The 11,973-nt window shown below is 37.2% G+C and overlaps 1 protein-coding gene across 3 annotated transcripts in view; it reads right to left on the bottom strand.

Annotated features, from left to right (window-relative positions):
• Positions 1–530: 530 nt before the first annotated feature.
• The window catches only part of LOC105485032 (RB binding protein 6, ubiquitin ligase), a 32,778-nt gene continuing 21,335 nt past the window's right edge, over positions 531–11,973 (bottom strand). For 2 of the 3 annotated variants that reach the window (XM_071084248.1, XM_071084247.1), the window contains exons 10-19: positions 11,497–11,600; positions 11,044–11,381; positions 9,950–10,046; positions 9,743–9,821; positions 9,579–9,633; positions 8,395–8,463; positions 5,892–6,254; positions 5,503–5,604; positions 2,900–4,654; positions 531–2,520 (exon numbers count right to left, since the gene is read on the bottom strand). In XM_071084248.1, the coding sequence (XP_070940349.1) occupies positions 951–2,520; positions 2,900–4,654; positions 5,503–5,604; positions 5,892–6,254; positions 8,395–8,463; positions 9,579–9,633; positions 9,743–9,821; positions 9,950–10,046; positions 11,044–11,381; positions 11,497–11,600 (4,532 nt within the window). In that variant the 3' untranslated portion in view covers positions 531–950. The remainder of the gene's footprint in view (positions 2,521–2,899; positions 4,655–5,502; positions 5,605–5,891; positions 6,255–8,394; positions 8,464–9,578; positions 9,634–9,742; positions 9,822–9,949; positions 10,047–11,043; positions 11,382–11,496; positions 11,601–11,973) is intronic. The other variant, XM_011747196.3, reaches the window with a different exon arrangement.

Genomic DNA, 11,973 nt, shown 5'->3' with positions numbered 1-11,973 from the left:
CATTCCCCAAATCCTTTCAGTACATTTTCACTGTCCCCAGGTACACTTCCCGAACCACAGCAATAAAGGAAACTCATCATAATTACCACTTGCTTGTCAACTGGGCAGACTGGTAGGCCACAAGCACTCACGGGTTTAGCTACATTCTACTTTATCAAGGAATTTAATACTCACTTACTAGGGTTTCCAGAAAAATACGTGGCCATAAATGAGTCACCATTCTGCATCTCTAATATTCAAATCCAAACCACTTTGAAAGTTCAAACTTCTAATTTCTATGTAATTCAAGACGCTCCTAAATTTATTTAACCACATCTCCAATTAATCCTGATTCATTTCTGGCCTCTACCACCTGCCCACTATGAAGTGTATCTTCAATGTTTAATTTAGAATTTTGTATATTCAGTTTAACTTATATTAAAAACTAAGAATTTTAAAATAGGGAAATGGACTCATACATACAATCTCCGTCTGTGGGTTAAGTATATAAATATGGCACTACTTTCTGTAAATAATGCAAATACTCAACATTTGAAAAGTTTACTGAAAACTTTTATTGTAATCAAAAAGTGACATAACGGGGTTGTAATGAATTCAGCAAATCATTCTGCTGATATTTTAGAACTTATATCAGCTTTTGCCAGGCAATTAAAAAAATTCAAATGTGAAAATTTCACATTACAGTAAACTCCACCCCAACTAATTAATGGTGGTTAAAAATAATAGGCCCTAGCAAAACCTCTCATGTTACATGGTCACAACTCACAATTCTGTACAAAAGTTCGTGTTATAAAGCTCTGATGTAAAAATCAAATAATCAAGCAGCAATATTTTAAGTGCAGCACAGGGTCTTTCCATGTCATTATTTACAAGGCTTGAATCTCTTTACATTATAACAAAATTTAATACAGATGACTTAGTAATTAAGTCAATTTTTAAGATCTGTCCTTTTACACAGTGACAGATTTCACTTTTTGGTCATCTTTCTCCTTCTCCTTTTCTTTATCTTTGTTCTTCTTTGACTTCTTTTTCTTGTGTTTGTGTTTTTGGCTTTTTTCCAATTCCACTTCAGTGCCTGCATGTTTCTTATGCTTCTTATGCTTTTTATGTTTCTTGTGTTTTTTCTTTTCCTTCTTTTTCTTCTTCTTCTTGCTATCCTGACTTTCCGCTGAGCTGGCACTGCTACTGTGGCTTCGGGTCTGGCTTCCAGAAGGACTGTGGCTTCTGCTGGGGCTGACGCTGGGGCTGCTGTGGCTCTGGTTCCTGCTTATGCCCACCTGGACAACTGCTGCTGTGTCCAGGTTCTCTTTCGCTTTCTCCACTATTTTATCTTTCAGGTCCTTAGAAATGTTTCCTGAAGTTTCCTCTTCTTTTACAGAAACATTACTTTCACTGTCACTTTCATTATAGTCTGGTTCAAAAGCAGCTTCATCAGTTTCTCTAGTTAAGTCAGAGGAAAGTCTGGAGGAATGACTTAACTGGGGTTTAGGCTTGGCAGTATTCTTGTCAATTTGCCCAGTAATTTGCTCTTTTTCAACCTGTGTCTCTGGTGGGTTAAGTATATAAAGTAGTTTATTGCCACTTGACTCTTTATTGTTCCTTGCTTCTAATACATGCTTCTCACGATCCTTACAAGGATTTTTATCTACAGACTTTGTCTCTTCATTTGGGCGTTTAGTATCATAAGTGGCTTTGTGATCATGAGGTTTTCTGTCTCTTGAAGGACTAGAATTACTTTTTTTGGAATCTCCTGTTCCTTTTTTAGGCAAATCTCTCTCTTCCCTTGGCTTATTTTTCTGTCCAGATGCAGAATCTTTATTCCGAGAAGGAGAGTCTTTTCTTCTTGTTAATTCATTCTTTTCATCTCTACGTTTGGAACTTGAATACTCTCTGGTGTCATAGTCAGTTTTTTTGTCTCTATTGGGAGTGAAGTCTTTATTTGAGGAAGCACGAGTGGAATCATGTTTATCTGAAGTTCTAGCCTCTTTGGAAGATTGAGACAGACTTTTAAAATTTCCTTGTTCATTCAGACGGTCCAAATTACTCTCTTTCTCTGGCTGAGTGTTGTTCTTCCTCTTTTCAGCGTTTTCCTTTTCCAACACTGAATAATCTCGATCTTTGGCTTTCCCTTTTTCACTAGATGCAGAGTTTTTTGAACTTTTAACCTCGTGTTGTATGATTTCATGGCTCACGTCCTTGGTGAATTTCTGAATTTTCTCTGATGGCTCACTTTCTTTCTCAGGATACTTGACTATATTTGATGGCTTGGTACTAACATTTTTTATAACACTAGCGGGTTTTCCTACACTTGATATAGGCTGTGTGGATTTAACATCTTCTTCTTCAGATTCAAAGTCATCTTTATCCCATTTGGATTGAGGAACCTGAATCATAATGATAACATCTTCAGCTGGTGCTGTATTGTCATTATTATATTCTTCCATCGTTTTAATCACAGTTCGCTTTGTATCTGTTTTTTCTTCAGATTTCCGCACAGGACTGCCTCCAGTTGAGCTCGTACTAAAAAGAATAACAATATTTTTAATTAATGAAGAATTTATTAATTATAAAACATTGATAAATATAAAAATGCTAACTTAAACACAAATGTCCTTTTAACTTAAAAAAAAAAAACAACAAAAAAAAAACTTATTCTGTCCTAAGGAAGACACACAATTTAAGATTATGATTGTATAAACACAAATGTGGCTTACCCCCAAAATCTACTTATAACCTTGTCTTTAGCAATTCCTTTCTTCAAAGACAACAAAAGACTAAATAAAACCAGCCTACTTCCCTAGATCAGCACATTCATAATATAGAAAGCACAAGCATGGGTAAAACTGAAGAAAATCCTTCCCCCAACAAACTTCCACACCCACCCCCTACATTCAGATACCTGGTATAATCCACTAGAGTTGAGCTGGATCCTTCAGTTCCAGTCACTTTTCGTCTGACCTTTGCTTTGACTTTTTCTTGTTTAACTTTGCTAGATGTTGACTCCAGCTTTTCACAGGGTTCTTTTGTGTTAGATATATTTTCTGTACTTCCAATTTTCTTCCCAGTTTCTCTGTTGAGTTTGATTTTTTTGGCTGGCGCAGTTGAAGAAATTTTGTCCTTTTCAGGGGTCCTATCCATTTTTTCAATATCAGGTTCCATTTTGCGCTTTGGTGATGGTTTCACTATTTCAGTCACTTCTAGTTTCGAGATTTTCATTGAAGAAGACTCAAAATCCTTATCTACACCTTTTTCCTCAGTTTTTCTTTTTCTTTTTTCTCCCTTATTATCAAGTGGTTTGTTTTTCTCATTAGGCTTCTTGGCCTTTTCTTCCTTAGTTGTTAGCTTTTCTGATTTGACATCTTTGGAATAGTCCTTCTTCACTTTTTCCTCTTTGAGTGGTTTTGTTTCTTGGTGTTCTTTTGCTGATTTAGAGTGAGCTTTTCTGGGCGTTCCAGTGATTTTTTCATCCTTCTGAGAGGAAGATGATGATTTAGCATTGTCAGTCTTTGGAGTCTCCTCTTTGGCTTTTTTAAGTGGAGGTTCAGATCGAGGAGATTTCTCACGTTCTCCATCTACTTTTTCTTGGGGTCCTTTAGCAGGTTTTACAATATTTTCTTTTTTGGACACAGCAGATCCATCATTCTTCCGTTTGGTTTTATCACCCTTTGTTTTTGGTTTATCCCTTTCTCTCTTGTCTTTTTCAGACACTGATTTAAAAGTGATGGATTCTGCATCCATTGGTTCATCTCTAACAGGTGTGGCATCATCTCTACTTGGGAGAACAAACAGTGAGTCTGTTTTATTTTCTTCAACACCTGTAGGTTCTCTTGATTTCCTAGAAGTCTCTAATAACTCTGGGTTCAGAAAACCCTCACTTTCTTCCCCTTTTCTTCTTTTTCTGTGTTTCTTATGCTTATTTCCTTTACCATCTCCTGGAGCGTTTTCACTCTCCTTCTCTTTTGACTTTGTATTATCCTTCTGATTGTGACCATCTCTTGCTGAAAGCTTTTCTGGATAGTTGCTACCTATGTTTCGACTTCTATGACTTTGCCCACCAACATAATCTTCTCTGCGGCCTCTTGTGAAGGGAGAATTCCTGATGTTAAGTGGTAAAAATCTCTCTGGAGAAAAATTCTCTCTATTTGCTGAGGGTCTAGGCTGTGCTCCAGCAGCAAAACCTTTATAATATTTTTCATACCACTCTCTATATTTTCTCTCCCATTCTCGATAGCGTTCTTTTTCAAATGGGTCTCTAAAGTCAACACTCCTCCCATAATAGGCTTTCATGTCATATGGTGGTGGAACTTCTCTGTATCTATTAAAATATTCACGTTCCGTTTCCCCTTGAGGTACGTTACGTTTATTAGGAGACTGTCCCCTAAACGCTTGAGGAGATCTTGATCGTGAATGATAGCGTCTATAAGGGGGTGACCTTGACCTAGATCGATGATATCCATGAGATCTAGACCGTGAACGGTAATTGCGGCTCTTGCCTCTGCCTCTTCTGGGGTATGGAGGTGACCGTGAATAGGAACGAGAATGTGAGCGGCTGAATGATCGAGAATAAGAGCGTGAACGTGTTGAACCAGATCTTGATTTAGAATAAGTATATGAACTTCTTGAATACGAAGAACCACTATAGGGAGATTTAGACCTAAAAACAAAACAAAACAATAGTTGATAGTTGAGAAATATATACAAAATAAAACACAAACTCTCAGATTCTAGCATTCTTTCCTCACGGTTTCATCTGTCTTTATATCAAATTTCATCTTAGATGATTAAAGAGGCATAGTGACCTCTACTGGAATGGAATAAAGTACACAAATCAGAGCAATCACTTGTTACAAAACAAAAGTGAAGTCTTAACAATTAGAGTGAAGTGCATTAATGTACCGTGAGTTATATGAGCTAACTAACATTAAACAAAATGTCAATTAATTTTAAATTTCACTTCCTATCTGAATATTGAAGTAGGAGTCTGTTTTTTGTCCTATACTGGCCAACAGCCTAGTTGTAAAAGAAACATTTCAAGTGTAAGGCTAAAAAATAAAGTCTTTTAAACAAACTTCCAGGGAATTTTTATAATTCACTTTTTCTATCAATAAAGCAATTCGTGTTCTATTACTGCTTCATAATTACACAGGTTAATGTTCCAGCAAGAAGCTGTAGCCTTATGGTAAAAGGGTCCTGAGAACTGTTCTTTGGCTATTCCCCTATTTCTTTCCTTCCAAAAACATTTCCCAATTATTTGATACTATAAATAACTTCAAGGGACAAGGGCAATTTAATCCCCACAACTGTTAGTTCTACACAATAGAATTTACACTGAGACATTATTTCAATGAACAGATATTGGGAAATAAGCTACATCTTCACTTCTACACACCTAGACCGAATCAGAAAAATTCGTAAGTGCAATGTTCTTTATATCCATAGCTAATCCCTGGATATTCAAAGTCCCATTTGTAATTCTGTTGTGAAGGCTTGCAAAACACTAACCTGGAAAATGAGCGCCTACGCTCCTTTTGAATCTTTTTGTATTCCATCAATTCCTTAGCAAAATCATTTGTAAACTCATCTAGCTTGGACTTTTTCTTTTCCCTAGTAAAATAAAGTTAAAGAGTGAAAGTTAACAAAAACCATTTAAGAAAACTAACAAGACAAATGTAATTAGATCATGAATGAAATGAATGAAATTGCCATTAGTTTTCCACTTTAAAACTATAAACTAGGAATCCCTGAGGAAGTTGCTTGTATGGCTTTGGTTTAAATTTTAGGTGAATTTCTCATACTAACTGGAAACACTGGAAAACGTTTCCAGACACCTATTTAATGTTATTATCAGAAAATGAAAAAAGTGTATAATAATTTCAAATTAGAATACATACTCTTCTTTTAGTCGTCGCTGCTCTCTATAGAATTCTTCCCTGGACAAAGGTGGTGCTTGTGTTGTTGGGATGGTATTTGAATGAGCTGTCTGCACTCCTGATGATACCCAAGGTGTTGATAAATTGGTAGGAGCTGGAGGAAACCCTGGAGGAGGGACACTATACCCAGCAGGTGGTGGCTGGCCAGGAGGAAACTGAGGAGAAAACTGTGGAGGAGGAACACCCGTAGGGAGAGGAAGTGTATGGGGAGGAGGCGGATACAAAGGAGGTGGTGGAACAGGTACAAAGACTGGAGTTGCTGGTAGTGACGGGCCTTGGGTCCTCTGTGATCTTTCGCTGTGGTGTCGCCCACGGTTTATACTTCTGGAGAAATAAATTCCAAGATATTACTTCTTCAAACTAAAGTCATCTGAGACAAGTAAGCTTATCTTTTCTATCCATAATTATTTTCAAACTTAAAAACAGTGGAATAGAACCAACTATTCAACTAGTATAGAAACATTAGTACAATTTATTTATAAAAATAACTCTACAACATAACATAATTCTTAAGGCCATGTATTGACTGAGATGATGCAAGTTTATAGGACCTTTTCTACATGGAAATATTGTATTTAAAAGTTCTCTTTTATGAAGTTCAGATTGATTATCACTCCACTAATTACTACCTGTTACTTCCTAAACTGTCTTTTGAAGGAACTGACAGATTAATGCTGCTGTGACCTAGCTCTCCCCAAAAGTTTACTTATTTATTTTTGAGACAGAGTCTCACTCTGTCGTCCAGGCTGGACTAAGTGGTGCAATCTTGGCACACTGCAACCTCCACCTCCTGAGTTCAAGTGAATTCTCCTGCCTCAGCCTCGCAAGTAGCTGGGACTACAGACGCGTGCCACCATGCCCAGCTAATTTTTGTATTTTTAGTAGAGACAGGGTTTCACCATGTTGGGCAGGCTGGTCTCAAACTCCTGACCTCAGGTGATATGCCCAAAGTGCTGGGATTACAGGTGAGAGCCACCACACCCGGCCCCAAAAGTTTAAATGAAGGAAAACCACCTACTGTAACTTCTTTTTTGAGGGAGGAAGCGGGTGAAGATCATACAAAGCAGAATAAACTCTAGTTTTAACTTCTATAATTAACAATGAAAATATCAAGGCTTTCTCTCAAAGAGAAAGCATTCTCCTTTTTTTGGAGACAGGGTCTCGCTCTGTCCCCCAGGCTAAAGTACATTGATGTGGTTATAGCTCACGGCAGCCTTGACCTCCTAAGCTTAAGTGATCCTCCTGCCTCAGCTCCCCAGGTAGCTGGGACCACAGGTGCATGCCACTATGTCTGACTAATTTTTAATTTTTTTTTCTTGGTAGAGACAGAGTCTTGCTATGTTAACCAGGCTAATTTTGAACTTCAGGCCTCAAGCAATCCTCCCCCATCAGCCTCCCACAGCTCTAAAATTACCAGCATGAGCCATTATGCCTGGCCAAAACTCTTTTTATAAAGTTTTGGAGACCCCTTTATCCTGGTGGTGATTATAAACTAGACTAGCAGTTCTCAACTTTTTGGCACCAGGGAGCTGTTTTGTGGAAGACAATTTTTCCATGGACGGGGGTGGGAGGTGGTTTCAGGATGAAACTGCTCCACCTTACAGGATCAGGCATTACATTCTCATAAGGAGCATGCAACCCAGATCCTTCACATGCGCAGTTCACAACAGGGTTCCATGCTTCTATGAGAATCTTAATGCCACCACTGAACTGACAGGAGGTGGAGCTCAGGTGGTAATGCTTGCTCACCTGCTGTTCACCTCCTGCTGTGTTGCCCAGTTCCTAACAGGCCAAGGATGGGTACTGGTCTGTGGCCCACGGTTGGGGACCCCTGACCTAGACAGTAAGATTCTTACTTCTCAGATTAATATTGCTTGTACCTGCCCACCAGGGCAGAAGCCTCTAATAATCTCCTGTCTCTTCTTTTGGAAAAGAGAAGGTGGGAGATGATTGGGACAGTGGAGTATAGAAGAGAAATAAATGCAATTCTTGTTCACAGTTGGGAGCTGAGCTTGTTAGCTTTCATCTTAAATTGGTATCTTAAATATTGTCTGAGCCTTAATGACTTTCTTCTACTTCCAAGAGGGTAAATGCAAGCCAATATTCTGCTGTTTGCTGACTGGGAGAAAGTAATCACTGGGAAGGAATATTAAAAATGTCTTAAAAACCATCATTTAAGATACTATATATTATTCTTTTCTAGCCCTCTTTAAAGACAACTACCCAGGACTTAAGAGGGATAAACACAATACAAACAAATGACCCCCTTCCCTCCTGCCACTGCTGTGCTTTTATTTCTTTGGTATTATATTTTTTATTTGGACACACACACACACACACTAAGATGATTATTTTCCAAGATTTTTAGTATGCCTACACACACACACACACACACACACACACACACACACACACACACACACACACACAGATGATTATTTTCCAAGATTTTTAGTATGCCTACCTGTAGCAGCTCCTCTCCCCTCTTCTAATTTGTTGTGGTGGAGAAACCAGATAGCCGAGTTTGTTGGAACTGTGTGGGAGAAAAAAAAAAAAAGGCTCAAGTATTTCTCCACAGGTATAATACATGACCTTTCCATGCATAGATGTTAAGACACCAATTTTAACTGCTCTGAAAACTTTTTCCTACTCCCCAATTCTTAAACTTGTTTCGGATAGAGAGCTGAAAAAATATATTTTCTTAAAACTAATTTTCCTCCACCAATTAACTGTATCATAACAATAACTAGACCTCAAAAGAGATCACTTTATGTAATATTATATTTTAATTGGCATTCTATAAATTACTCTGTGAACTTATTGTTATATAGAAGGAAAAGAGCCCTTTTGTCTGCTGGGCACAATGAAGTCATTTTACATGTTAAGGTAGGTAGTGTCATTCCAAATCCAAATGAGGAAATGGATGTTAGGGAATAAAACCACATGACCACTGTCATGCAGCTAGGAAACGAAGGAGATGGGATTCAAATCCAAGTCTACCTGTTTCTAAATCCTATGCTCCTTCTACTGATTTATCCTACTAGTAACTCATACTTTTAAGAATATGTCAGTTTTCAACTGGATTATATAAACAGAAATAATTATATAAATAAAAATACATTAAGTCAGTCTGCCGATTTTCAATGCCATAAAACATCCCACAGAGAAAATCAAAGTTCTTTGTATTTTAGGGTGGAAAAAACACATCCTGTAGAATAAAAGACTTCATTTCAGACAAAAAATTTTTGTTTGGTAGATGTTAATCTTATTATGTATGCACTCAAATCAAACTTTGATCATCCAATCTAAGGATAGAAAAAGTTAAACCTACTAGGAAAATAACTGACACCATATTTAAAATAACTTTTCAAGTAATCTTATCTACTCGTTAACTGAAGTCCTGTCAAGATCCCCATTTGTTGGACATGAAAGTAGAAAAAAACTTTAAAAATTCTGTATTTTAGAAAAGATTTACTCATTTTTTAAAAAAACCCTCATATAAGCTTGAATTTTGACATTTTACAAAAAAAAAGCTAATCTGGCACATGAAAGTTTACAATAAAGAGCAGCGACCGGCTGCCTAGTTTGGACCTTCCATCATCTAGTTTGCAGGCAATCATCAGAAGATTATTGTAAACATCTACTCACTGTTCCCAGCCTGGTCGACCACCACCTGGACGAGCAGTATTTATTCTTACTGGACCTAGAAGCAAAAAAATAAAAACAGTAGGTAAATACAAAATTGCACATTAAATCAAGCTAAAATTATTTTTTAAAGGGAAAAAAGTCTAAACCAAAGTCACCTTACTTACCAGTTGTGGGGATCAATTGTCCGTGCAATAAGGACTGTCCAAGCAAAGACGGGGTTCCAAGAACAGGCACCTGGTAACCCTTTAGAAACAACCACAAATAAACAGAAATAGTTAATAATAATAAAAAAAAAAAGAGGTAAAAACAAAACCAGAACAACAAAACCCTACTGTAAAAAAATCCCAAATTAAAGCATCAGTAAAATTTACCTTCTCTTCCATAAGAGCGGTAATTGCAATTGAGGAGGTTCCCTTTGAGTGCTCTGATGCAAGAGCTGCAGCTGGCAATATTTTATTATCAGAATCCCTTAAAAAAATATAAATTATAATACATTAAAAATCATCAGAAATGGACAATTAAGAGTAAAAAATTTGCTGCTGTTTACCCATCACCTGCAGTAAGATCAGTTACGTGAAAGATGATGAATACTTTTGAGAAACATGACAGAAGGCTGAAACTTTGAAGAGTTCTCTATATCTAAGTGGAAAAGTAAAATGAAGGACCCTCAAGAAGATATGATACTTATGACAGAAATCACTTGCAAGAAAAGCAAAACTTAAAGAAAATCAAAGTGTGGCCTATGAAGACAAAAATCCCCCTAGGATTAGGAGTTAAGTTTTAGCTCTAGCTCTACCACTAAACTGAAAGGATAATCTTGGGCCAGCCATAGAACTCTCTGGCCTATTCCCACTATCAACCAAATACATTTCACTAGATCAGTGGAATTTCTTAAATGTAAATGTAAAGGTCTCATCCTAAAGATTTTGCTTCAATATGTCTGAAATGGGCCTCTGACACCTATTTTTTTCTTTTTTTTTAAGAATTTATGAGACATTAAACTACATGGACAACTGTCTCATTTCTGAAGTGGCAGGCTATGAGTTTTCACTATTATCCTACATAATAACGATGCTCCACAACAATCACTATTTCTGACTTCTCTACCTATCCAAATTGTTCTTACTCAAAACTACTCCTATCCAAAACTATCATTATGACCACGAGTGAATTCTTCCACCTCTGTTAAGTTCAGAGCTGTTATGGTATATGGAACATTCAAGGTTTAACAGGAGCTGGTTGCACCCTGTGTAGTATTTGACCTCGGGATGCTTAATCCTCATTTGCCAAATGAATCCCCTTTGTTTTCCTCTTCCCCCAATAAGACTAAGTCATTTCTTACAAGTCATCCCACATTACTAAGCACAGTGGTCCACTAAGAAAGCTGTTAAAGTGATACTCAACAACAAAACACTACATCATTGACCTCATTTGGTTTCTAACAGTGAAAAATACATAGGCTTACCGAAAAGGTCCATCTGATTTTTCTGAATGAACTGATATTGATACTGTTGCAGTTATATCAGGTACAGGAGCTGGAGCAGAAGATGGATTTCCAGACACAGGAGGGGCCAAGGAAGACTGATTAGAAGTTAATGAAGATATAGAGGGAGTTGGGTGAGTTGATGAAGATGTCACTGGAATCATAAGAGGATCTTGTTGTCTTGATATTGGAGATCTCATCAGAGGCTGCAGGTTCCTCTGAATCAGTGGTCTTGGAGGTGGTATTGGGGGTGGTGGAGGAGGTAACTGTTTCCGTAGTCTTTTTGTATAACCAGTTTCATTTTTGAAGTTATTAACAGCCTAGAGATACCAAGCATAATAATGCAGAAAAATGTTATGCAGTATTCACTGAAGTACAGTTAAATCAGTTAAAGAGTAAAAAGAATTTTTTCATAAAATGGATACAAAGATTTACCTGTCGTAAAAATTTATTGGCAATTAAAGCATCAGGAGAAACATCATTTTGATGACACGTTGGACATGTATGCTCATCTGACTCCAGGAGTGCTGTTCTTATACCTATGTGTAAGATTTCAAATATTAATAAAAGCATAGTAGGAACTCAGTGTTTACGAAATGAATTAAAAGGATGGTCCACATTTGTTCAGTTACATTACTGTTTTCCAAGCATGTTGTGCTAATCATTTCTTAGATTAAGAAACTTATGTAAAATCTCCCATCTTAAGTATCCCTCTGCTCTTTTCTGTATGACCTATGCTACTCTAAAAAGAGAAGTCATAGCTGGGTGTACTGGCATGTGCCTGTCATCCCAGCTCCTGGAGAGGCTGAGACAGGAGAATCACTTGAGCCCAAAAATTCAAGGTCAGCCTGGGGCAAAATAGAAAGGATCCCTCACCTCATCTTTTTTTTTTTTAAAGGACACATTTAAACA

Source organism: Macaca nemestrina, chromosome 18 (genome assembly GCF_043159975.1).
Source record: "Macaca nemestrina isolate mMacNem1 chromosome 18, mMacNem.hap1, whole genome shotgun sequence".
Taxonomy (NCBI): domain Eukaryota; kingdom Metazoa; phylum Chordata; class Mammalia; order Primates; family Cercopithecidae; genus Macaca; species Macaca nemestrina.
The sequence above is the reverse complement of the archived record's forward strand: the minus strand, read 5'-3'. Positions and strand labels throughout refer to the sequence as shown.